The following is a 26,986-nucleotide window of genomic DNA, read 5'->3' on the forward strand; positions in this document are numbered from 1 at the left end:
TTTATTTTCCTCCCAAACTCCCCATTTCTCAGTCATTGAGTAGTCAGGAGATTTTGTGTGGGATTGATATTGTCCAGTTTAATATTTGACTCTGACTCAGTGCTGGTGAAGTTAGGAGGGACCGGCATGGGTAACAGAAAACAAACAGATGACCGTACACATTAATTTTCATGAAATATTCAAAGATCAGTCCAAACTCACTTCCTCGCTTACAGGCACACATTATTCACATTGAATACAGCATTTGAATTCAGAATTAGAAAAAAAAAAGGTCATCATTCTAAATTCTACAAAACCTTTCAATCTTACAGTACTATTGCTTTCAACGGCGAAAGGATGCCAAAAGACGGCCGATGATGTGCAATCCAACAGTCACTGTACAGAACATGTATGGGATACAGTATATCAGCCCATCTGTTCTGCTTTGAGGCAGATGTAGAATGGGATGGATGCAAGGCTTCCCAGTGCTACGACGGCTGAGGTACTGGATTTGTTGCTGTGGTGGGGAAAAAAAAGAACAACAATATACATAGATGTTGACGATTCATAGAGTAGAGCAAGGTTGAGACACCATAAATAGTGTTGTGTCTTTTGTTTTGGCAGGAGGAAAACATCTCCCATAAAAATTACACAACACTTAAGTAAGATGAGGGACAGGCAACAATGGGCATACACAATGAAGTTATGTCAGGCTCATGTTTTAGTCAAGCCTAAGTGTTTGTGTGTGTGACTGAGTTACAGTTGGCAGGGACTTACCCACTCCCTTGAGATCTACGCTCTCAGCACAGCCTAGAAACCGAGCAACATGTGGTGAACAGGAGGTAGGTGTGCCCTGGTTTTCTCTGAGGCAGTGCTCAAACTCCACAAACTCCTTGGAGCAGTCCAGTCTGATCTTCCGGATCACTGGGCTATCATAACACAAGGATTAATTGCAAACATTTATTTCTATGAGATTGTGATGGATTTAAAAGATAAATTAAAAAAATAAAATAAGAGTTGCATGCACAAGTCCCCAATCTTACTGTGATGATGTGCATTGTGCAACTTTCATCTTCAGTTCATGACACGTCTGCTGCCATGTTGATGGGTTGGAGGACACACACAAGCCGTAGGCCTCGATTTCTTTCTGGCAGTACTTTGCCGTGATATCCATCGCCGCCTGCCTGAAATGTGACATTATGCAAGATTTCGTACATGTCACCGATAAATGGCAAACACTCGATCTCAATCGACGCTATCGGTAGCAGACAGAATTGAAGTTTTAATGACGGCGCGCTGGTGTTTCCATTCAGTGTCTGAAGGAGAGAGAGCAACGGTTATGTTAGTGTTGTTTGTAAATGTCTCACATGTTTGTCTTTGGGTTGATCTCAAACGGTGAAGCTGATGAATCGAGGTTATAAGGCTCCCGCATATGGTGCCATGTCTGGCGAGCGTCGAAATCGGCTATCTGACTTTATCCATCTGATTGGACATGAACAGCGCGTCAGGCGGCAAATCTAAAAATTCTATTGGTTGGGATACTTGTCATTTACACACTATGCGATGGCTCACTTGTGACGTCATATTAAAAAGACATCCACTCAATTGCCATCTAACGTGTCAAACGGCAAATGTATTTAATAACCGGCTATGGTAACAAATTTGTCCAAACATTATCGTTCGATTTTTTGTCGGAAAAATACAAGTGCGTTAAAGAAAAAAAACTCCAGTTTACCAGTGACGTGAAAATGGAACGTTACGTGTCTTTACGCGTTTACGTATGCGGAAGCCACGGTCATCGAAGAAGCGACTCGGCAACGCATTCTGAAGGCTAAACCAAGCACAGTTCCTTGGCTGTATTTACATTTTTCCGGATCACAGCAGAACGGGGTGGTGCTGGATGACAAAGGGGGCCAGAGGCGTGAGGGGAGTACAATGAAGGACACCAAAAAAGAGGGCGATATGGCTGCAGACGGCATCGATGGACCAGATGAGCTGCAAATGGCCCCCTGTGTGATTCACAACCAGCATGACAACGGAGCCGGCGACGAGCTAGTCAGCTCAGTGACGCTGTACAGACGTAGACCGCGGCTGTTACACGGCACTGTCCTCCCGTTCCTAGCCGTCCTTTATCCGTGCTGGCTGTACTTTTGGTTGGCGGTGTACGGTGCCTCAGAGTATCCGGAGGCAGGCCTCCTTGCACTAGCCGCTATCGGGATCGCGCACGTCCTCACAGCGCTTTCTGGTTATTGGTCCGTCCACGCGCACTGCTGGCTCACTTGTTCCAAGGTAAACAGAGATGCACAATAATAATATTGTGGGTCCACTGACAGGCCAAGGAAACCCGAAGTCCCTTTCTATTTCTGTACATAAACCTGCAAGACTGCAATGGCAGGTGCCGGTTCACTGCTCGCGAAGCCCTGTTGTGTTTATTAATTCATCATTCAACTTCCCATTCTGACTGCCAAAGTTTCACTCTCAGTTTTAGGCACCAAAAATCCAGGGACTTGTATAGTCACTGTCTCTGGAAAATTATGTTTGAACTGCATTATTCTCTAAAGGGGGTATTATTTAAAGTTATCTCCTGATTTGGGACTCTAAAATGCAATCATAAATAGAAGAGTTTCTCAGTCTCATAGTTGGTATAACATTTAAAATTTTAATGCGATGTATCTTTGCATCATTGAATTTCCAGTACATGGAAATGTTTAATTCCAAAGTTTTATTTGTTGGACATCCATCTCTGACATCGTACCGGAGGCTTCAAGTTCACAAACTGGAAAAGCTGTGTATTTGATGAGCACAGGCCTACAAACTATCTGGAATGTCACATATCTTGTCCGTAATGTTGACGAGACAGGCCTACTTCGAACTCTTTGCACACATAGAAAATGACAGCTTCATTAGTGCCTGTGAAACAGTCTTTTGTGTGACTTTACACATTGATTATATTATACAATGAAGCTCTGACTGCTCTGCTTTTGACTGGATGTGGAATGAAAGTAATGCAAAAGCACGAGACTTCCTTAATGCTTTGTAGTTTCAGTCTGATACTATCTGAAGATTAAATAACGTATTACATGTAAATTATCAGTTACACCTTTTGAAGGCGCCATAACCCAGATTTCTGTAAACCCTATAAGAAATACCCACAACATTGGAGATTATGGTGACGCGCATGTGTTTGTCTTCACTCACTCAAACAGGAACCAGATCCAAACAAGGCTACACTGGCAAAGGTCATACCCACTCCGAATAATGGTTCTGCTGAGCTTGTGGTGCTACAGAGAGACCAGGTTAGTTGACCTAATTTCTTATCTCTCATTTCTCTCACAAATTTAATGGAAACTATTTGGAGCTATTGGGTTTGGGCCTGCTTCAACTGTATGTGTTTTTAATGTACGTCACATGTATAGACCCTCTTTATTTTTTCTTTATATTAACCAACAGGATGAAAATGGAGATGGGATTCTATCTTTTGAGTTTCAAAAGATCTGCTACATCTTTGACCAAAAAGAAAAGAAACGCTTTCTTCCAATAGCATTTCCCATCAACCATCCAATGGGCTATTTTCAGTCTTGGCGCGGTTATCAAGAAGAGGCTGAACTGAGAGCTGCAGAAAAGCGCTATGGCACCAATCGTGCTGAGATGGTGGTTCCAGATTTCTTGGAGCTATTTAAAGAGAGAGCCACAGCTCCCTTTTTCGTGTTCCAGGTGGGTGTGCGTATATTTCTATCTCCTAATAATGCTTAGACTTCAAATATTTTTTCACATATGTTCGGTCTACCCTTTGCCTTCCATCAGGTATTCTGTGTGGGGCTATGGTGTTTGGATGAGTACTGGTACTACAGTGTTTTTACACTGTTCATGCTGGTGGCTTTTGAAGCCTCCCTTGTCCAACAGCAGATGAGGAACATGTCTGAAATCCGCCGCATGGGGAACAAGCCCTACATGATTCAGGTGAGCCTCACCAAATGTAGTGTGGTGTAAAAACTATCATTCAACTTCATGATTTAATCTATGGAATGCTCCAATGTCAATATACAGTGTCTTAAAGCTATAGAGTTTAACTCCGTTTTTCTTAATAGGTCTATCGTAATCGGAAATGGAGACCTATATCAAGTGATGAGCTTGTCCCTGGTGACATTGTGTCCATAGGTAAGTGTCTCATCATTTTTATTTTGGCTTCACCCCACACAAACATTAAACTACGTGGAAGTACTCCGGATATTCTTGCCCAAATCTTCTCGATTCTTCTTCTAGTGGCAACAGGACTTGATTTTCTTCACTCGAAGACTGAACTGAAGAAGCCTCTCGAATGAGGGTTGAAATGTCTTCAAGTGAAGAAATTCAAGTCCAGTTGCCACAGCAAGAAGAGGTTGATAAAAATATTCCGGATATATTTTCTGATTTCCAGGACGTTCACCCCAAGACAACTTGGTACCTTGTGATGTGTTACTACTAAGGGGCCGTTGTATTGTGGATGAGGCTATGCTGACTGGAGAGTCTGTACCCCAGATGAAGGTTTGGGGCAAATTTTTATACAGACATTGTGTGTGAACGTTATACATTTCTGCTGACATAATGTGGTTTGCAGGAACCAGTCGAGGACCTGGATCCAGACCAAGTCCTCGATCTTCAGACAGACTCTCGACTCCATGTAATCTCTGGAGGGACAAAAGTTGTCCAGCATACTCCCCCTATGAAGGCCAGTGCTGGACTGAAACGTAAATGGATTTTTTTTTTTATCATCCTTAAAAATATTTCATCAGTATATGGTTTGGTGATGTAGTCAGGAACTCTGTCACATAGGTTTGTTAAATCTTATTCAGAGGAGGTCTCTAGGATTGAAATTAGTTTACTGAAGGTCTATCACTTTTTGCTTTACATTTCACACTCAACATATTGCGCGCCCTACCCCCATTATGTATGGAGGCATTTACATTTTTTTAAATCTTAATACACGGTTTTGTGTTATAATTTTCCATCTGTATTTTCCCCCAAGCGGTAGACAGTGGCTGTGTGGCCTATGTACTGAGAACAGGATTCTCCACCTCTCAGGTTTGAACACTTCTTTTCTAATCCTTGTTTTTGATAAAATGGAATTAGAGAAAGTAGCGAGAGCTGCTTATTTGTACATAATTTGTGTTAAAACTTTCCCGCAGGGTAAACTTTTGAGGACCATCCTCTTTGGGGTGAAGAGAGTAACTGCAAACAACCTGGAGACTTTCATTTTTATCCTCTTTCTCCTCGTGTTTGCCATTGCTGCAGCTGTCTATGTGTGGGTTGAAGGTATGTTAAAAAGGATGGACTGATAAGTTGTCCTATTCATTTTACCAAATCACAGTCAAAGTAATCTCTACGATTTAGTCAAAATACTATCTTCTTCTTGTTGCTTCTATCAGGAACCAAGGATCTCAGCAGGAATCGCTATAAGCTATTTTTGGAGTGTACCCTTATTCTAACCTCAGTTGTGCCGCCAGAACTCCCAATTGAGCTTTCACTGGCAGTTAACACCTCTCTTATAGCTCTGGCCAAACTATGTAAGTTGTTATTGATGACCCCTTAACACTATTCTTTTAACAACAGTGGTTCTTTTGAGACTAAGTTTTCTCTTCCCTCTTAGATGTATTCTGTACAGAGCCCTTCCGGATACCATTTGCAGGCAAAGTGGAGGTTTGCTGTTTTGACAAAACGGGAACACTGACTAGTGACAGTCTAGTGGTACGAGGTGTGGCAGGCCTCAGGTAAACTTTAAACTCCATTTGTATTGTGTACTTTATATGGAACTGATTTATGGAAATTTTACACAAAGAATGCAACATAAAGTGTCCACTTGCAAGATGTGGAGCATGTACTGAAAACTGACATGTTTACTTTTGACAGAGAAGGAAAGGAGGTGTTGCCTGTTTCTGAAATCCCAGTCGAAACTCATCGGGTTGTGGCCACCTGTCACTCACTAGTCACTCTGGATGATGGACAGCTGGTTGGAGATCCGCTAGAGAAGGCAATGCTGACTGCAGCAGACTGGACTCTCACTAAAGGTACATAGACACTGCCTCCAGTAAATAAAAGTCAAGCAGCACTGCGTTGTTGCCTCACAGCAAGAAGGTTCTCAGTTCATATCTAGTGGGAAACTGCGGTCTGTCTGTGTGTGTTTACCCTGCATGGATTCTATCCAGATACTCTTACATCCCCCCACAGAGCAAAAATATGCAATAGGCTAACAGACGATCGAATTATCCATCGGTGTAAGTTGGAAAGTGAATATTTCTATACGTGGCCCTGTGAGTGACTGACAACCAGTCCAGGGTCCCCTCATCCCCAATGACACTCTGGATTTTTTCCACCCACCCTATTTGCAGGATAGGCAGTGTGGATATGATGTATGATTGAAATCTAAGGTAATATCCCGTTATCGTGTAACGATTTATAGATTTGACTTTCAGTTCAGGGTGGAAGCTCTCACCGTCTTAAATTTTGGAAAGTATGGGTTTACTACTTGATGTATGTGATGTCATAACCCATAAAAGGCCATGATAGAACCATTCTAATTTCTTTAGGTGTAAAATGTTCTTTGGGTCTGTCAGAAAAAATCAAATCGGTCTGACGTTTCAGAAAAGAGTGACCACCAGTTTGTAGCATGTAGCATTGGCCCCGTAGTGTGCTGCATTCTTGAAGTTAAAGCACTTTCGGTCATGTTATTTTTTGTTCTGTTATATGTTATAATATGTATTCTGATACCACTATTTATGACATTTAACATTTACACTATATTTTTCTATTTTTTGTGTTAGTAGCAAGGTTATCATTTATTTTAGAAAGGTTAGAAAATTGCTGTGTTTTTAAAAGTCATGAGGTATATTTGCTGTTAATGGCATAAGTCCTTACTTTCACTTTCTCGCTTTCTCTCTCCAATTAGATGAAAAGGTTTTCCCTCGTGGCATTAAAACGCAGGGACTTAAGATCCACCAGCGTTTCCACTTTGCCAGTGCCCTAAAGCGGATGTCTGTTCTGGCTTCTTATGAGAAACTTGGATCTACTGAACTCTGCTACATATCAACTGTCAAAGGAGCACCAGAAACACTTAGAGGAATGGTACTGATCCAACTTTGATTTAATCTCGGCCATTTTCTGGCCCAAGAAAGTGTCTTCATTATGCAATTTTAATAATGTGATTTCAGTTTGCAGAATGTCCAGCGAACTATGATGAAGTTCACAAGGAAATGTCACGAGAAGGGGCAAGAGTACTGGCTTTGGGTTACAAAGAAATGGGACACCTAAGTCATCAGCAGGTTTCTAATTCATTTAACTTCTTTAAAAAAAAGTTTCTTTTTGTTTCGCTTTTTGTATACACTGAGAACAGAATTTTTTAGGGGGTGAAACTTGTCGGTATTTTTATGTGTCATACAGGTACGGGAGATGAGTCGCAATTCTCTGGAGTGCGATTTGAACTTTGCTGGGTTCATGGTTGTCTCCTGTCCCCTCAAAAGTGACAGTAAGGCTGTCATCAGAGAGATTCAGGAAGCATCTCATCATGTAAATAGCCCATTAAAACTCCAGGGTTCACACTGACTATCAAACTGCTCGATTTGAAGAAGATGACATTTCCTCTGCTGTCAGGTGGTGATGATCACGGGCGACAACCCCTTAACGGCGTGCCACGTGGCAAGAGAGCTGCATTTCATTCGGAAAGAGCACACACTTATATTGCAGCCAGGTCCTGATCAGGGTGCGTGGGATCATATATGATTTAAAAAAAAAACAAATCATATATATTCATCAAGTGAGCTGAAAATAAAAATTCAAGATTACGAATAATGAATAAAAAATCAGATAATTTAATGCAGACTCAGTGCATCATGTACCACTGATTTTGTGAAGACACTTCGATTGTTTGTTTCTTCTTTTAGGTCGATGGCAGTGGGAATCAATCGATGGCAGTGTGCATGTACCGATGCCGGCGCCCTCTATTTCTTCATTGGTTCGTCAGTTCGACCTGTGCGTGACAGGGGAGGGGCTGGCTCGACTTTGCTGTGACCAGCATCTACTCCACACCCTCCTGCCTCACATTGGAGTGTTTGCCCGTGTTAGCCCGAAACAGAAGGTAGATCCTAAAAGTGCAACGGCAGCTTGCTTTGATTTTTGAAAATGATCATCCCAGAGCAATACTATCAACACCTTCTCTAATTTGTAAATTCAGCAAAATGCGGTTAACACTTTGACATAGGGCATCATTTGGACAGACAGTTATTATGTGAAAGATAGATTTTGGATGAAACTTAAATACTCTCAGGATATGTGAAGGCGTCGTGTCCTTGTGTTGCAGGAATTCGTTATCACCAGTCTTAAGGGGCTGGGCTACGTGACGTTAATGTGTGGCGATGGTACAAATGATGTTGGAGCTCTTAAACATGCCCACATAGGTAAGAAATACGATTTATTTATACGTCATCATACTGTAAAAGCTCCAAACTGAATATTGTTAACACAACCGTGTTATTTTTCAGGTGTAGCTTTGTTAGCTAATGCCCCTGAGCACATGCCTGAAAAAAAGAAACGGGGGAAAGAGAAAGAGGGGTCCTCAGTAGATTCTAGACCTTCACCGCCTGTCAGTTCTGGAAGCAAACTGAGCTCTAGGGCAGCCAGGCAAAGGGTAATGGCCCACAGAGAAGAACAACTTGCAGCACAAAAGGTATGTGCGTGCCTTTAAAGGGTAGGTTGAATAGTTTTAAGGGAACTTAAATTTCAACTTTATCAATGTGCAGTGAATATATCATGTTTTTTATGTTTTGCTGCCAAATAGTAAAGCTGAAAAATTGGTTTACTTTTTTTTACCAACATATCCAGAAGGAAATGTAGTTAAGAAGGTCCTTGGTCTTTATAACCATTAAAAAATTGTTACAAAACCCAGAGGAATCCCCTCATTAATTTATATTTTGTAAAATTGCTCTCCTGCTAAAATAATCAATAACATCACAGCACATTGCTTAACTATGGGAGTATTATGTTTCTGGATTTCATCCAACCTCACAATGGATTCTTATCTTTGTACTCTAATTAACTGTTGTTCTGAATCGATACAGCTGTTTGAGATGATCGAGCCACAAGATGCTTTTTTTAAAACATAAAGATGTGTTTTGTGACAGGAGAGAATGAGTCAAGTCTTGCGGGAGCTTGAAGAAGATCAAATACAAATCGTCAAACTGGGTGACGCCTCCATCGCTGCCCCATTCACCTCAAAGCTCTCCTCTATACAGTGCAGTAAGTCACAGCTATGTAAAAAGATAACACGGGACCAAACATACCCCTCCCTCCACATCTAATGCATTTTTCCCCTGTGGGTTTTTTTTTTCCTCCAGTCTGTCATGTAATAAAGCAAGGTCGATGCACTCTGGTCACTACGCTACAGATGTTCAAGATCCTTGCTCTAAATGCTCTGGTCCTGGCCTACAGCCAGTCTGTGCTCTATCTAGAGGGGGTAAAATTCAGTGATTTCCAGGCCACCCTGCAGGGACTGCTTTTGGCTGGATGCTTTCTATTCATCTCTAGGTCAAAGGTGAAAATTTTGTCATCATCAAAAAATTCAAAAAGCCGTCCATTTACTCTTCTAATTTCTGATTTTTTTGATTGCACTCCCTTGCATGTCTGTTGCTCACAATTACATCCAACTTCTCTTTTTGTCTGTGCAGCCTCTTAAAACATTGTCTCGGGAGCGGCCCTTACCAAACATCTTCAATCTTTATACTGTATTGACTGTGCTGCTGCAGTTCGCTGTCCACTTCTGTAGTCTGGTGTATCTTTACAAAGAGGCACAAACCAGAAGTCCTCCCAGGTAAGCCGGGATGGGAATAGAGTTAACGGGAGCGTCACTTCTCAAAGTAAAACATTGCATTTCAAAAATCCTTGTGTCCTTTTTTTCTGTTGCAGAGAGGAGCAATTCGTTGACCTGTACAAAGAGTTTGAACCCAGTCTAATCAACAGCACTGTGTACATAATGTCTATGGCTATGCAGATGGCTACATTTGCCATTAACTACAAGGTGCTTGTTCTTAATGGTAATAGGTTTTTTTTCTTCAACCTTATTTCACAGTATAAATACAACTATTGCATTTCTTCTTGTGTTGATTAGGGTCACCCTTTCATGGAGTCTCTCAGTGAGAACAGGCCTTTGCTATGGAGTATCGCTCTGTCTGGTTTAGCTATTGTGGGACTCCTCACAGGATCTTCACCGGAATTCAATGAACAGTTTGCCCTTGTTGATATTCCAACAGAGGTGAACTGAACTAATGAGTCTTTACATATGTCATATACTTGTGATAACTTTGCATTTATAATCAGCTTCACTTTTGCTTCTTTGCAGTTCAAATTAGTCATAGCCCAGGTGTTGATCGTGGACTTCGTCGCTGCTCTGCTGGTGGACCGTGTCCTGCAATTCCTGCTCGGCAAAGGAACGCTAAGGCTGCCTTCTTGAACTCAGTGCCAACAGCAACCGCTGCCCTTATCAACCAAACTGTAAAGGGAGAGAAGACGTCGGAGAAAAGAAGAGAATCGAAGCTGTTGTGAAACAAGACAGCTGAGACAGGCATGGCGTGTAGTTCAAACTACGTGTTTTCCCTTCTCTCATGTTCTTCAGCTCCCTCCAACCCATCCCTTACTGTCTTCTAACCAACTCCAGTTCTAGATTTTTTTTTTCATGTAACTTATTCTGTTTTTCCACTTTCCTCCCTCTTATCCCTCCCTGCCCCACTGCTACACAAGGCCATGAAGACAGCAGTATTGAGTGGAGTGCAAGATTGTGTGCAAACAAAAGTGAAAAATACAGGCACACAAGGGGGCATTCTCCAAGAGAATTCAAAAGTGTTTGTTGATATTTTTTGATTACGTTCCTTGATTTTGTAAAAAGTGAAAAATATCTCTAACAGACATAAAAAAAAGACTCCCAGAAACAACAGATGAAGTGTTGGAAATGTTTTGTCAGCTGAAAGGGCAGATATGTCTGCACATTTATCACCTGCAAATTTCCAGCTGATAACTTATTTTTTAGAAATAGGTAAGTCAAATAGTTTTATTGGGATAATGTTGATTAGAGAAATGGTGTAACCTAACTCTTTATCTAAAAAACAACCCACACACTTGGGGTAAAATGCCATCTTTAATTAATTTTTATATGCACTAAGCACAGCTCACTGTTTGACACTTTTTCAATGTTTTTTTTCACTGGCAAAAAAGTCATTCAAACAAAAAAACCTGTGTGCATACACACTAATGAAAGAGACAGAGAATGTGACAAAAAGAATTGACAGGCAGAATTCATCAATTCATTGCAGGATATTAAGATCTGATGCTAGACCAGACAGAGTAGAGTGATCACATTTGATCAAAGTATCATTTTTACATACAAATCATTTGGAACACAGCAAGCTTTAGCGATGACCATTATTTCCTTTATGGCCTGTCATAAACAACTGTTTAATGAAAGGAAACTCCCCCTTTATTATTGCTGTTATTCTCACTCACTCCCTTCAAAATAGGAATCTTGTTCTTTGCACAGAAAAATTAGTTGTTTAGCTGTATGTGCAGTAATAATAGAGGTGTTAAAGGACCACAAAATAATGTAATATGTATTTGTCACTTGTATAACTTCAGTCACTGGACACAGTCTTAGAAGGAAAACATTCACATTTGAGAAAAGATGATAGAAGATGCTTTCAAAAAAGTACTCTTGGAAATTGGATTATTTCCCATCAGCAGTGAGTTTAGAGAAATCCTTTAATCATTTTAATCTATTTACTAAACAGCATTATGCAAAAGATCAAATTCTCTCGGGAGGCAGTGATGAGGATTTACCGAGGGTTACTCCGGACGTTTCTCCTGCAAAAATCTGAACTTAAAATTTAAATATCTTGGCCGTATGCATTTTAAGGAACTGGGGAAAACGTTGTCTGAGCTTGTCCTTGAGGTCATATTACTTCAGTCACTTCTTCATATAACCACATGAACTTTTTCAGCTGACAAGTAATGCTACACAAAAGTGCATAAGTAAGACAGTGACTAGTACATTTCAAGTGCGGCAACGAGCATTCAAATGAATTTCGACTACATTTTGGTAACAGCGTCTCGGTCGTGCTTGAATAAGACTACATTTCCCACAATGCACAGTTGCGTGACGCTGATTGGTTCGTCCAGCGCGCGCTGAGAGGAAAATATTTTTAAAAGAAAAATGGCGGACAAACATTCGGTCCCCGAACAAGACGGGTTTGTATCTACATTTAATCGTCGGGGTAACCTGATAAATTGAACTTGCACAATGCGTGTTACATTGCAAAAAAGTATACTATATATGGACTATACACATAACTATGTGCATATAGCTTTGACGCTCATCTGAAGAGAATTGTGGTTGGCGTGCTGTTTCAATGCAACATTCGCTATAAAAACCTTGGCAGTTAATGATCACAAACTAAAACAACAAAATACCGTATTTGTAGTTTTCGTCGATAGAGATCCCGTTTTTTTCTAATTGTCTGTATAACATTGCCTTTTAGTTGCATGGATGCTGCCGAGACCACCGAAGAGGTAACGACAGCTAACAACAACGACTGATAGTGAAAAAGTTAGCGTTTCTTCTATGCCACCTAACTACGCTTGCTCAACAACGGTCTTCACCAGTATTCCGCATCACTTCTCCAGGTCATCTCGGTGAATATAGCATCGAAAAAGCGTCCCTCTACAAGCCCAACCGCAGTCCCTCCACATAAGTCTCCCCGGACCGACATCCCGTTGCCGACCGCACAGGAACCTGGCGGTGGAGGTCAGTCAGTGATGGACACACAGGAGGTGCCGTCAGAAAACACTGAGGGCCGTCGAAGTCCGTTGATCTGCCCCGGTGACCGGAGGAAATCCTGGAGGAGAGCCACCATCACCCGGCGCTCTCTGCCGGCACTTCCCACCCCATATCAGAGTGAGTTTAAAAAAATTCTCACCACTTTGTTTTTACTTTTCTGTCACAGAGTTCTTCAATATTCACGGGGTGTGCTTCTTCTTTAGAATTGTGCAGGAGCATAAGCACATCTTTATCGCAACAAGAGAGGCTGGAAAAACTGATGGAGGCCTCGATGAGGGTGAGTTTAGTAAATAAAAGCTCCAGCCAAGATATACAACCGGTCTAAGTATTTATTAAGTTGGATGCCAATGTTTTGTTGCAATCTAACCTAATATGAGACCCTCCAGGCTAACCTCTGGAGTGTCTCAACCTCCACCATAAAGACATGTGGGCTCATTAAATTACATTTCCGCTTTTTGTATGAATAACAATTGGAAAAAAAAATTATGCTTAATTTAAATCTGCCATTGTTACGCATTATGACAGGTGTTTTATGTATTGTATATTTCTCACACCAGTGCCTAGGCATTATCTCAAACATGCCACAGCTGTCTAATTCAGGGTTTTTTTTAACTGTGCTGCAACTCCACTCCCCTTTTCATTGGGTGTCACAACAAGAAAGTGTTGCCAATTGTGAACTATTTCTGACCTGAAAATTTGGCCGCAAAAGCATGTTTTACAGAGAGGTTTGAAGCACATTTAAGACAAAACACCCTTTTTTGTTGTTGCTACAAACAAGAAAATGGCAAAGCAACTGTAGCTTCAAGTTAAAGTAAACAGTTACTGATGGGTACATGTTGAAAAGGGTAGGGGTAAAACCTAAGCTCACATTTCATTGTAGGAGGGAAGTGTTGAGAGTGTATAATTGCCTACAGTCCACAGTATTAATCCTAGTTTTCTTTCAAAGTTGGCGATAGAGAGACTTCAGGATTCACTCCACTCAGTGTCAGATATCTCACCAAAGTTTTTTCAAAAACAAGGTAAGTGCCTCATGTTAAAAATGGTAAATGCAATGTTTTGTCTTGTTTTCTTGTTTCTATTTTAAGCAAATGCCTCATAGAGTATGCATTCTTGTCTTATTTGTGCCCTGTGGTTTGTGTTGTAGTTGAGAACTTAAAGGAAGAATGGTGTTCTGTCGCCAAAGGTATATCAGATGAGCTGAAGAGTCATCAACTCTCAGCAAGGTAGGTAACATGTTTATTTAGTTTGTAGTTTTTTTAAGTTTATTTCCTCCAAACTGGTCCTTTATAATTTTATCCTCCATGTGGTATTTTCCTTCAGACCTATGGATCATGCACCTTTGAAAGACTTGGGAAAAATTGAGGCCATTGATAGGTATGCCATTAATAATATCACCAGTTTGTTTTGAATTTTAGAAAACATTTTTTGCATAAAAACATAATTTCGAGGCAACCAAAAATAATAGTGATAAATTAAGACCAGATAGAAACGGTGACACCTTTGCAATGAGGCGTTCCTTGTGTTTACCAGCCTGTTTTGTGTTTTAGCCTGCGGGCTGAAAGTGAATCTTGGGAAGCACTTCTAAACAAACATCGGAGTAAAGCAGAGGAATGGGAAAGGTGAGCTCAGGTCATTTGCGCTAAAGGAAACAGTGCATTATCAGTCTTTCTGAATTTTCCATATATATATATATATATATATATATATATATATATGTATATAAAAAATGAATTGTTTGTTTCTTACAGGAAAGTGACAGAGGGTCGCAAGACTGTTGTATTAGACGCTACAACTATGGCCCAGTCATCACAGTTCCAGTGTATTCAGAGTAAACCTGACTACCACAGTCTCCTCTCCAAACAAAAACCAATGCTTAACACCATGACATTGATTGTACGTATGAAATTCACTAAATAATGTGACAGATTTACATTTCTAGCCTAAGGTTGAAAGTACGAGACATTGCACACTTGATTAACAAAAATAAAATATGTACAACTGTTATGCCTCTTCCACAGCAAAACTGCTCAATATCAGTATTACATATCAGTATCAGGTGCAATATTTATGATTCAGGGTTAATTGTGCACCATGTGTGTGATAAGGGAACTTGTTTCCCTGTACAATGTAACTTTTTCTTTGCTGTCGACAGTGAATGCTGAACTGTCTTATCTAGGTTAAAACTAATTACATAAAAGTACACAATAAAAGTAGTTTGAAAAGGCAACATGTGAATTAAACAATGGAAATTGTAAACTATACGAATGGAACTATGTACCAATTCAATGGCTATTGTGCTATTGGTCCGCAATGAGTGCAAAATGTATTTGACTTGAAAATGTAAATGTAAACTGTCAAATACAATTGTTTTCAGGTAGTCCATGATTGTTAACTCCTATCAGCTATTTAGGATTCCAGAGAGAAATAATCTGTTACATGTCCTCTACATGTGAGGCTTGGTCAGAAATAGTCATTGGAACAGGGGAATCAAATTGCACTAGCAGTTGAATTTTTTTGACAGCAGTCTTTTGCAGCTTTGTCAAATTTTGTTTTTTGTTTTTAATTAGCATATAATGGTGTATGTGTATGGGGATGAGTGTATGGTTGGCCAACCAGGCTTTTTTTTCTGCTTAATTAGGTTACAGATCATATGTTATAGATTCAATAATATAAATTACTCTTCTAACCAGAATATGGACTCTAGAGCTTTAATTTGAAACAGTATTTTTGAGACTGAAAGCTTTATGCATAAGTCCAACATTTGTTATTAAGAGACTGAAGAGGAAAAAAAACTGCAATGAGTCTCCAGCAGAAGTTTGTTTTCGAGACCAAAGCTAAGAAAATAAACAGTTTATATTCATTCCACAACGCACTGATAAATAGATACAACCAGAAATCTCCAGTCAATGCTTTTCTTTTCCTCTGGGTTTCTTCATATACTTTTATCTTTAGATGGACACTCAGTGCAAGATTGTGAGAGAACTTCTGTCTATCAAGGAGCAGTCACAATTGATGGTGAAGAAGAGCAGCAGCAATTTGGGTAATTATATTATTTTTACTCTGATCCTATCTCTGGAATGTTTTTAGACTGTCCAACAATATTGAAATTGATTAACTGGTTACTTTTCTTACCAGCGGCAGAGGCAGGATTCCAGGATTTCTCCCCCGATGTCATCAGCAACCTAATGATGGGACCTTTACCGTCCACAAAGGCATGACCACTATTGCCAGTGTCAAGCATGAGAAGATAACTCTTAAAAAAAACATGTTTTTTGATGACATGACCATACATGACTTGTATGATGTTTGCGTTGTTTGTTTGCCCAGTCTGGGTGGTTTTATCACTTAAAGTGAGGGGGCACCTCAAATGCAATGTCTAGTTGAAGTAGTTTGATGAACAAGCAGCAGGTGGCAGTGGTGAGCTATATAACTTTTACAAGCTTGATGAGTAATGGGAGTACATTTTTTTGTCACGACTTAATTAAATGCACTCTCCCCTGTAGAAACAGTCGACAGCAGTGAAGTTTGGACTGGCACCTGACAGAAATTCAGAACTGGACAAATATTTGATGAAGTTGGGCCAGTATTTTGAAAATAAGAAAGCTAGCCATGTATATAAAAAAATGCCACTCTTAACATTATCTCATGTGCTTAATTGTTCAGGAGTAATTATCAGATGTGATTTTGTATTTCTGTGCATATGCTAAGTGCCTTTTTGCATCAGTTTCATACAGTGTTCCAAAAGTCCTCTGAAGCGTTTCCTTGAACGTGTTAAAACCCTTTCAGCACACAAGATAGCATCTTAAAAAAAATAAACATTGCCCTTTCATCAGTTAATTGGAATTCATTTAAGCTGGAAAATCTAATCCAAGCAAGAAGCAATGTGACTGAATGCTCTAAATGTTGGTTTTGGACTCTTCGGTTTACTTCCAATTTCTTGTCCATGCTCATCCCCTGTTACATTTAGCCTTTTTTTTTTTGGTGCTGCATCTATTTCACTTCATCAGTGTCCCCTGACCATTCAGGAGAAGGCCCCTCCCCCCACAGTGACTCACCCCCATCTCTTGCATTTGGCTGGGTCACTGATGCAGAACGAAGCTTTGACATTGTACCAGTCAGTCAAAGCTTTGTTTGCTATCACTCTGATCTATCAAACCCTTTTTTTGCCGTTAATGGCGCTACACAAGTTATGTCATCAGAACAGACAGAAATATCTCACCGTAAACGATGATTACAACTGGATATCCTTGTGGCTTTTGCAGTTATGATCTATGCCCTGAAGTATGGTGAAATTACCTTGAGATTTTATTCGAGGGAGTGACGAGCGAGCATAGGGACAAGCAGAGAGAAGACAAGTGGGGTTGTGACCGTGAGAGTTGTGTGTAAAAGGAGGATGGTGCACAGCGGGAGAGATCGATTCTTATTTAGATGAAAATGAGGCTTGATGCTTGTGGGGTGAGAAGAGGGCAGCCTGAGCATCCAAATGAATAGAAGTTTCGGAGAAATGATCCTTAAATGAATCACGAACAATAAAACATGAAGAAGTTTACAAAGACACTGTCGTCTCTTTCAAGAAAGATGTTTCTTGACAGCGAAATGCAATTACTTTGGTATTAGATGGTAATCCCTGCAGCTTTTCTCTTCTAAAATTGCAAGACAAACTCTTTAAACAACCTGAGTGACCTACTTAGAGGTGAAGTGTTTGCACGTTTGTATAAAGGTGTTTGGGTGTGACCAGGCTCTCCCTGTTTCTTGTTTGGAGATTATTATCTTGGAATTGATTTTTTTTTTTTTTTCTTCCCTTCTTCTCCCCTCTCTCCCCTTTCTTTCCCCCTCATCCTATTACATACGCAATGTGATTATTTTAACCTTGAACTTAGAAAAATTGCAGGGCAGGTTGTAACTTTGGTGGAACCGTCAAGGAGCTTGAATTGTGACTTTCATTAAATGCACATGCACAGAATTATTACTGTTAAGGATTACTGTATTCTCTGTTCTAGTTGTCTCTAACTTTAGATTGATTAGCTACAGATTGTAGTAGATGGGCGTGTGAAGAGTCAGCATAAACCACTGCCAGTTTGGTCCCACTAGCTTATGCACACCCATCATCTCCTCATAGTACTGCTAGGCTGGTTGCAGCTTTTCTCCACATCCATTCAACCAGCCATTCGTCTTGGAAAGCTGTCTCTCTGATCTGAGTGATAAACTGCAGCAGAATTGCCCCGTTTGCAAAAAACAAGGACACTTGTTTTCAATCTGTGCTGTCAACATTTTCATACTGAAAACTGATGGGATATTTCTTTCTTGTGAGTCTCAGGACGCAGTAATATCCCAGGAACTGTTTTGCTTTGAAACCGGATGCTGCATTTAATGTAGCATTTTTACAATTTGCCCGCAGAGATTGTACATCAGTGCATTTTAATGAAATGACGACAACTCAGAGAGACTGGTTTTTATTATATTCCTTTAGTTCTGCAGCACTCAGCGAGATCAAATTACCCTAGATTAATCTTGATGTTCCTTTTGTGTTACTAAATATCATTTAAGGACATTTTTTTGGATAGATGCATATGTATGATGTACTTCGAATAGAATCTTGGCACCAACTTTAGTTGAAAGTAGATTGCTCATTTTTGATTCTTATGGAAGTGAACTATGTATCTTATTGACGAATAAAGTTACATCGAAATTGTCTTTAAATTGTGTCATGTAGCGCAATCACATTCGTGTTTCATAAAAAAGGAACGTAAAAGAATTGCCAGTGGTGACGTAACGGTATCACCTTTGAGGAGAACCGTGTCACTTGCAGAAATATTGCAGTCAACGGAGTGCCGCGTTTCCCCACCTTAAAAGAAAAAAAAACAACCCCGTTAACCGTCGGTCGTTTTTTTTTTCCACGGAAACCCACGGACGAACCCACCCTCGCGTCGCGTTGAGTTCGCGCAGCCCAGAACATCCCACGTACCCGTGCGACGGCAACAACAATGGCAAACCCTAGTCTGTTTTGGTAGGGGATTTCTGATTGGAGCTAAGACAGTCCGTAAGATAAGTCGCTTCGACCGCGTCCTCTTTCTTATTAGACTTGGCAAATTTCATTCGAAGGCAAGAGTGCTTGCCTATTGTTGAGACTTCGTTTTAATTTTTTTTTTTTTCAAAATGTACGAGGCGCTGTTGGCAAGCTCACACAGTCCGTGCATGTGTGTCCCTGCTGCTTTGCTGCTGGGTTACAGCTACTAACCTAGCTGCTTTTCACTCGGTGGTTAGCTAACATTAGCCTGACCGCGTTTATTGACTTGTAGTCAAAAAAGCAAGCGAATCCTTCGCGTATATGTGCGATTTGTTTAATGACAACGGTCATTTACTGTTTGCGAACAGTCGCTGTCGGTTTCGATAAAAAGTGGTGCATGATTTGTCGTGGAAAATAGTTTGCTGGCTAGCTAACAGGCTAGCTATTTGTGTATTCTTCGAAAAAGGAAAACGGCGAGTTTCCTTTGAAAGTATGGATGACCAGACAAGGATGATGACGGGTCTCACCGGAATGGGTGGACTACAACCAGCCGATGTCGGCGACCCAGACTCGGTGAGGAAACAGCAATCTCTCGGTCAACCTCAGCAAGACATAGGAGATATCCTACAGCAAATAATGGCCATCACCGACGAGAGCTTGGACGAAGCACAGGCCAGGTAAGAGGGGCGAAGAGCCATTTTCCCGAGATGATGGCTAAGCTAAAGTACGGTGTGTGTTATTTTTGCTCGTGGATTTTCAGCGGTTATCTGAAACTGGGGCTGCCGTTAATGCATATTTGAAGAAATATATATACATTACTCAATACTTTATTTGAATCTAGCCTGTAAGCCTGAATTTGTAGCTACGTGATTAAGTTTTAGTAACACAACAACCACATCACAGCACTGGTGTAATAAAAACAGAATGCTCTCAATCGCAAATTGCATTTTATTATCCAGTGATTTGTAAGCAGTTGTTTGTTTCACACGGTGACAGAGCTAACGTTCATCGCATCTACTTTATTCAACGAATGACTAGTAAAGTTTAAATTGAGATAATGGTACCCGCATCATGTATCTTCAGAAACCGGTGGAGACTTGTGTTCAGTTATTCTTGCTTAACATTTTATCGCACTAGGAAGCTGTGGTTGTGATATCCCCAGACGTTCCAGTAAACCGCTGCAAAGACAGAAACGTCTCAGTTCAATACTGTCGTTCGTTAAATCTATTGGCGCAGGTGGGCTCGAAATCAAAGTTAAACTACTTGTGTCTTCTCCTTTGAAAACTGTTTGTCAGCAGAAGTCAAAATGCTTTCTTAAAAAGATGCACATTTCAAAAGTTAACGCTCCTTGAATAGCTGGAAAAATCAAGATTTCCCTATAATCTGTCTTGTACTTCCTTTAAGTCTTATGTTGTACTACCTCACGACGTGTTGCCGAATTAAACGTATGTAATTACCAAGAAACGCGGTACGAAAGCCGTCAACATTAGTAATGAAATGCAAATGAGGGGCTAGATTAAGGTAAGGGTTACTCATCAGCCCGGAGCTGCCTTCGATGACAGCAGCCATTCATTCATATGACTCGTCACTTAATGTTTGTGTTAGGGGCAGGTCGGCGTTGGATTGTTGAAGGGAATATGCGCTGCAGTGAGCGAATCGCTATCGCTCATCTGCCATGTGGCCCAAAGACCATAAGGTCAGTTTCAGATGAAGCGTCAGTATTTTCAACAATAGAAAACCGTCCACTGCAAGACTGTGGCCACTGTGTGATGTGTCATTAGCTAGTGATTTTCCACCCAACATTTGACCACCTGGTTCTCTTAATTAATTCACTCCTCTTTCACTCCCTCCCTCCCTGGTGTTCATCCTTTTCATTGTGTGCTGGGTGCAATCAATTCTCCTATAATGTGTACGCGAGTGCAGCTGTCCGCAAATCGAGTTTCTATTAATGAGGTGGTGGTGAGGGGGAGGGATGATGCTACACCGCCAGCCAGCACTGGGGTATTACTTTTCTTCTGTACAAGTTTGAAGACTTAATCAAGCCACGTTGCAAATATTTGATGCTTTGGATAATTTTTTTGCATAGAGTATGTCTAGTCCATTTTTTTTTCTCTTTCCTGTGTCTGATTGATTTATACACCACATTGAATCAAAACACAATTTGCAATTCTGTGGATTTCAGGGGGCAGCAATATTGTTGGAAATGCTATTCTGAGAGCTAATTAAAGGTGTGGATGCCTTGAAGTGCCAGAGGTGTCCTTGTCATATGATGGTATTGATCGAAACTCCCACTCAAAGCACGTCCCCTATAAGCCATACGTGTATGGGATAACTATGTTGAAGAATGCAGCCCACTCTGGTCCGGGGGATTTGATACCAATAGCACGCAGTGTTTAAATCCACTGTTAATCAGAAAAATCTATTGAAGTGGTAAATATATTTATTATTCACTGAACCTTTGTTGTTTCTTGTGTGCTGACAGCATGGTTTCCTCTATGTGAAAGATCAGTCGGCTGCCTGCCAATGTCATTTAAAGGTTTACCTTTGGTAAAAAGACCACAAGTTACGAGGTTCCACTTCCGGACTGCTGAAACCTGTTGTCCCTAATAGGTTTTATTAAATTTCTATAGTCTGCCTTCAACTGTCTGGTCAGTGCAGGGGTCAAAAACACTACACCCCAGTTTGATCAAGATGATTGATATTGGATCAAGCGTTCTCTCCACTTATTTACAAGTGAGATGGCTCACATGTTCCCATGACACACTTGCTATATAGGGTGGCAGTGTGTTGGGACGGGGAGTGGTCAGGGCAGCGCAAGGACCTGGTGCTGCGGAGTATGCTTCCTGCACACCATGCGCCCTCATCCTCTCACCCTGTCGCCATATGTTTAGATGCTGGCCAGAGGATTCGCCGGCGCATTGGGGTGGATCAGACGACCCCACAGAGGGAGGGAGAGCAGGGGGGGGCATGGCAGGGGGTGGCCTGCCACTCAACTTCCAGCACAGGTCAGTACAGGACCGCATGAGCACCTCCTTCTCCCCCTCCTGCTCATACCCTCCATGCCGAAGGCAGCCCTCCCCCAACTCAAATCCAGCAGTGACAGAATTGGTGGACAAGTGATACATTGAATGTCAGATGCATAACTCCTTGCTTCATTCTGCCTCAATTTCCTCACCAAGGAGGAGTCTCTTGAGACACTAGACCTACTATTTGCTAGTCCCCATAGTCCCTTCATAAATTCTGTGGTGGACATTCACAACTGGAATTGGTGTTGAGGTCAGGTGTAGCCAAATCATATTCATGTGTGGTTGTACTTCAGAGACTTGTTCACCCCAAAATAAAAACAAATAAGCAAACATATGATCCCTCTTGCCCGTCATGTATCCACCCAGCTATTTTTGATATGAGTTCTTGAATTTTACTTGCACAGTAAATGCAAACTTTTTCCATTTTGTCGCAAGATAACGCAGTTATTTCTGCAGTTGATTGTATCTAAAATTCTGTAAGTCATACAAAAACAATCAAGAATAATAAGTAGTACTGCAGGCAAGAAGAAATATGTTTCTTTTAATCTTTTAATTTGGGTGTGAACTGTTACTGTTTTTTTTGTTTATTTGTTTTTTTTAGTAATGTTTTCCCAATTAATAGCTTTTGTTTGTTTTTTCATTACCATGATTTGATTGCCATCAAAGGCCCTGTACTTTATTTTTTTTCTATTTAAATGTTTGTATCTTTCACCTTCTCAATTATATTAAACATTTTGCTACAAAACAGTCTGGAAGAATTCCATACAATATATGCAAGTGTGTTTTATTTACTAGGGTTGTCATTAACATGCTGGTCACATAGATACCATAAAGTTTAATAAATAGTTCAAAAGCTGAGGTACCATCAAGCAAATAGATGTCTTTTACATGCAGTGAAATTAAATTTTAGCAATGTGAAATCCTTGAGCGAGTCCATCAATTATGAAAGTCTTGATGTTAAAAAATGCAATGAGATATTTATAAACAAATTACAGCAGTGCTAGTAGTGATGTATTTCCCACCTGCTTTTATATAGCGTAGGCGTATATATATATATATATATATATATATATATATATATATATATATATATGACTGATTTAACTTGTTTGAATGAGGCATCAAATGATATATTTTGTTTACAATGTATATACAGTTTTTATATTTTTTTTCAACAGGTATTATGAGCATGTTTTAATATGGTTCTTAACCTCAAAAATAAGGATTTCTCAATTTGTATTTGTTGAACAGGGTATGAGTCATGTGATCATGAATGAGCTCCTACACCATTGTTTGATATACCAATAGAGTTCTGTATTGTGAAAATATGAAGGGTTTCTGTATGTAAATTCACCCCATGGACATCAGTGCAGTGATTAGCACGGACACTGGTCTGTTTGCATTTGACTTTCTAACTCGAGACACTCTGCAACTGGTCAACAATGGCCCTAAGAGATGGATGATCTTGTCAGTGGTCAGATTTCCTTACTGTGTATGACTAGCCACATCATTTTGTTAGTATGCTGACTTGTGAATACAAATAGTGCTGTGAGGGACCAATGTGCTAAGTCGTTTTTGCTGACAAGGCAAAACATTTCCATCAAAGGTCCAATTTCTCTGATGGTAACAAGCAAGTGCTTGATATTTCATATGCCATATTATCATGGGGCTACACATCAACAGAGAGTCATTCTGTTTATCCTCCTAAAGGTGAAACTCACAGTGTACCTCTTGTTTTGGAGGCTGCTCTCCCGCCATGTTCCCCATCCCCAAATGGAGCAATGCGGTATCACAAGTTGTTGCATACGAATTGTATATGTAATTGGACCTGGACATTGTGTCGGACTCGTGGACTGAAGTCACTGAAGACTTATGCTGTTAAAAGCCAGTTTAGATCTTGGCCCCTTAAATGGTGTCAAAATAACATTTATAGACCATGTGGACTGAAATGGTACTGGACGATACACATTAGAAAAATGTACCTGGCACACGCATTTTGTATTGTAGCAATTGCTGTGTTATTACGTTTTTCACAATGGAAAAAAAACCTTAATCATGTGTTCAGTCAGTCCAATTTACAAAGAGACTACATGGAATAATTCACTTAAACGGACATAGTTCACGGAATTCTCTTGCAGAGCCATATTTCTTCAGTGTTGTGTTCTTGTGGTGGCAGCTTCAATTCTACTTTAAATGCATGAATTGTGAGAAGGAGGAAGGTTTCAACTGATGAACAAACCGTTTCTTGTGAGAAGTTTTAGGAACTTAATTTCGACAAACTGCATATCAAAATTAATGCACAGCAGAAATGGCAAGAGTGTTATTCTTCGTCACTGGGTGATAGCGGAAAATATAATTAGCTGTTGGATTGTCCTTTTTCAAATAGAAGTCACTGATTAAAAAAAAAAAAAAATTCAGTCACACAGTTACCACCAGTCCGCTGGACAAGTAATTTAAGCTTAAGGACGTCACAGGTATGCTGATGAAGCAGGGGCTGTACTGAAGGTTTTAGATGCCACTAATTCCTACATACAGTTCATTTGAACTTTTAAACCTTTGTGCCGCATCATTTGGGGTATTGCTTTATTGCTTTAGTCATTGATGTTCTATGGTATTTAATCCTCAAAACTTAAAATTGGGGTGGGCATATCTTTGTGGTCGTGTGTGTGTGTGTGTGTGTGTGTGTGTGTGTGTGTGTGTGTGTGTGTGTGTGTGTGTGTGTGTGTGTGTGTGTGTGTGTGTGTGTGTGTGTGTGTGTGTGTGTGTGTGTGTGTGTGTGTGTGTGTGTGTGTGTGTGTGTGAATGCTGTAACGTGTATGATAGGCAAATTTTAGGGTGTTCCAATCACATTATGGTGTCTGCATACTTTTACATCTTTTTCTGTCCTTTACCCTTTTTGAGAATTTAAATTTCTCCATAACTTAATTTTTATCTGTCTCCATATTTTTCATGGTGACAGTGCAAATGAGTTTGCCGTGTCTTCACGATGAAATCTGGTGTTCAGTTGTGATGACTTTGACTTATGGCGACGTAACCAACCTCACAGAGTAGAGGATCCAAACTAGACTTGTCCTGTTCATCTCAAATAATAGGATGTTTTTGCCTATAGCCAAAGGGTTTTGCTTGTTGTAAATGTTGTTAAACTATGTGGTCATTTTGCTGTACATATAAAATGGTTTTTGCAAAGAGTCCCTCTACCTTTTTAATAGGCAAAGACACGGAACAATGGAGCTTCTGCTCATTGTAATCCCCGTGGCTCTCTACCGTTCTTATTCCCTCCTCTCTCTTACAGGAAGCATGCCCTGAACTGTCACAGAATGAAGCCAGCCCTCTTCAGCGTTCTCTGTGAGATCAAAGAAAAGACAGGTGAGTTTCTACTTCTCTCTGTGTCTCTGTATTCTCCTGTCACTGCAGGTTGTAACCTACTCTTAAAATGTTGTGCATGTGTGCTTCAATAATGTTTACTCTGGCACCAAGTTTCTTTTTCACCCTTCATGAGAACTCTTAACGCGACGGATTTATTATTTTGTAAAAACTATTTCTGCGGTTGAAGAGCGTTTCTGTTGTTCAGCACAGGTTTTCATAGAATCAAATTTTGGTCTCTGCTCACACTTTGCGGCAGACGACTTATCGCAATTTTGCTATCAGAACTTGTTATAAACTTACTATTTTTTAATTAAACAACAGCAAATTACCTTCATTGTCGTGAAGCATTGGAATAGCTAATTGGCCAAATAAAACACATTTGGTTTTGCTCAGTTTCATTTAGTTTTATTTTTACATTGGCTACTCATAACAGAATTGATCTTAGACTACTTTTGATATGGAGCATGTCCAATCTACACTATACATTTTTAAAGACTCAATATTTCTGTTTAAGTAACCATTTGGAAGTGTTGAAAATGAAAAAATATTAACCTGGAATAGAACCAGCTCCGTTGATTGCGGCCGTCTGCCTCAAAAGCAGGCCTTGAGATTTGGGGTACCTTTTTTTTGCTACAGATCAAATTTTGTTTTTAAATTGTCAGCATTTGAAGGTTTAGACAGTATATTGGCTATTACAAAGGAAATGCTGGTACACAAAGAATTATTACTGTATTAAGGCAGGGGAACAAAGTGCTAATGCTCTATCTGCTGTTGCCGCTATGAAGTAACTTATCCAGAGGGGAAATTAATGCACAACTAGATTGACAGCAGCCAAACATTACCCCGACAGGGGTCATCGCTTCACAATCAGTGTTACATAAATTCAGTGTAACTTTGATACAGTACACAGTAACTTAGAAATGTAATTAATTACACTGCATATCAATGAAGTACTTTATTTCTAACAAAACTTGTCGGCTAACATTAACAAGACCCAATTCTCTCTCTGCCTGGAAAGAAAGTTGACAAATGTCAAACAAATAAGATCTGTTGAAAACATATTGCATATGTAAATATTCCTATTTGGTCTATGTTAATGGACATGTTCTAACTAAAACAATCGGATTATTATCATCTCATCTTGTTAACTTTGCAAGTTGTCTGTCTGACAGAGTGCAGTTTGTTTTAAAGGAGGCGGCCGGGAATGGATGTAAGATTGATGGTTATGGCGTAGTAGATAGCGTGGGTTTTTTGATTGTCGCTCCGCCATTCTCTTCGCTTCTCTTTTTTTCCATATGCCATTCTCTCTGACTTGTGAGTCTTCCAACAGAAAACCTCCCTTGTTCAAATACAATTTAAAAATGCTGCACTTCTGCCTGTTGTGGGCCTCTGTCAATAATATATTATTGCTCTCCAGTGATTGGAGAAAAGTAAATGGCTTGGGCTTCATGAGTGGGGCAGGGTACACGGTTTCCCAGGCAACCAGTGGTCTTATTTACCCTAATGCCATTCACTTTGATTTTCACATTTAGCCTCCCTGCAAACTGGCGAAGGTATCTGCGAGCAGTCGTACACTAAGTTGAGCAGAAAAACAAAAGGCTTTGTGGTCGCTGAACAATAAATTGATACTCGAGGTGAGAATGCCAACTATGAGATATAGAGATCTTTGGCCATGACTGCTCCTGCTGGCCATCTGCCACATGGTGCCCCCTAACTACACAGAGTACCTGCTTTGGTATTTCTCCGCTCCTCCATCAAGAC

At 40.2% G+C, this 26,986-nt stretch overlaps 4 protein-coding genes across 7 annotated transcripts in view; 3 read left to right on the plus strand and 1 right to left on the minus strand.

The window, feature by feature from the left end:
- Window positions 1-323: 323 nt before the first annotated feature.
- Window positions 324-1,453, minus strand: chchd5 (coiled-coil-helix-coiled-coil-helix domain containing 5). The gene is made up of 4 exons (XM_086175837.1): window positions 1,347-1,453; window positions 1,023-1,163; window positions 757-908; window positions 324-496 (listed from the first exon to the last, which is right to left on the minus strand). The coding sequence occupies exons 1-4, from the start codon at window positions 1,409-1,411 to the stop codon at window positions 468-470; spliced, it is 387 nt and encodes a 128-aa protein (XP_086031963.1). The 5' UTR covers window positions 1,412-1,453; the 3' UTR covers window positions 324-467.
- A 189-nt stretch (window positions 1,454-1,642) lies between these two features.
- On the plus strand, window positions 1,643-10,919 carry atp13a1 (ATPase 13A1). The gene is made up of 25 exons (XM_086175839.1): window positions 1,643-2,268; window positions 3,186-3,275; window positions 3,430-3,693; window positions 3,784-3,939; window positions 4,068-4,137; window positions 4,397-4,503; window positions 4,577-4,706; window positions 4,985-5,040; window positions 5,145-5,271; window positions 5,385-5,522; window positions 5,606-5,726; window positions 5,866-6,023; window positions 6,902-7,077; window positions 7,164-7,274; window positions 7,393-7,518; window positions 7,603-7,711; window positions 7,893-8,086; window positions 8,309-8,405; window positions 8,490-8,674; window positions 9,129-9,243; window positions 9,342-9,538; window positions 9,672-9,814; window positions 9,910-10,021; window positions 10,112-10,255; window positions 10,343-10,919. The coding sequence occupies exons 1-25, from the start codon at window positions 1,915-1,917 to the stop codon at window positions 10,451-10,453; spliced, it is 3,591 nt and encodes a 1,196-aa protein (XP_086031965.1). The 5' UTR covers window positions 1,643-1,914; the 3' UTR covers window positions 10,454-10,919.
- A 1,276-nt stretch (window positions 10,920-12,195) lies between these two features.
- Window positions 12,196-18,520, plus strand: dsn1 (DSN1 component of MIS12 kinetochore complex). The gene is made up of 11 exons (XM_086176264.1): window positions 12,196-12,237; window positions 12,528-12,558; window positions 12,673-12,943; window positions 13,030-13,103; window positions 13,773-13,845; window positions 13,971-14,049; window positions 14,147-14,200; window positions 14,374-14,445; window positions 14,575-14,719; window positions 15,779-15,866; window positions 15,962-18,520. Exons 1-11 carry the CDS (start codon window positions 12,203-12,205, stop codon window positions 16,042-16,044), a joined length of 1,005 nt encoding a protein of 334 aa, XP_086032390.1. The 5' UTR covers window positions 12,196-12,202; the 3' UTR covers window positions 16,045-18,520.
- Window positions 18,521-18,649: 129 nt separating this feature from the next.
- The window catches only part of pbx4 (pre-B-cell leukemia transcription factor 4), a 34,021-nt gene continuing 25,684 nt past the window's right edge, over window positions 18,650-26,986 (plus strand). Inside the window, exons 1-4 of one of the 4 annotated variants that reach the window (XM_086175841.1) lie at window positions 18,650-18,866; window positions 19,300-19,510; window positions 21,725-21,838; window positions 25,152-25,225. In XM_086175841.1, coding sequence (XP_086031967.1) covers window positions 19,326-19,510; window positions 21,725-21,838; window positions 25,152-25,225 — 373 coding nt within the window. In that variant the 5' untranslated portion in view covers window positions 18,650-18,866; window positions 19,300-19,325. Of the gene's footprint in view, window positions 19,511-21,724; window positions 21,839-25,151; window positions 25,226-26,986 lie in introns of all 4 variants that reach the window. The other 3 variants (XM_086175840.1, XM_086175843.1, XM_086175842.1) reach the window with 3 other exon arrangements.

This window comes from Fistularia commersonii, chromosome 28 (assembly GCF_037954325.1).
Source record: "Fistularia commersonii isolate RoL2024-O1a breed Wild chromosome 28, RoL_Fcom_v1.0, whole genome shotgun sequence".
In the NCBI taxonomy this organism is placed as follows: Eukaryota; Metazoa; Chordata; class Actinopteri; order Syngnathiformes; family Fistulariidae; genus Fistularia; species Fistularia commersonii.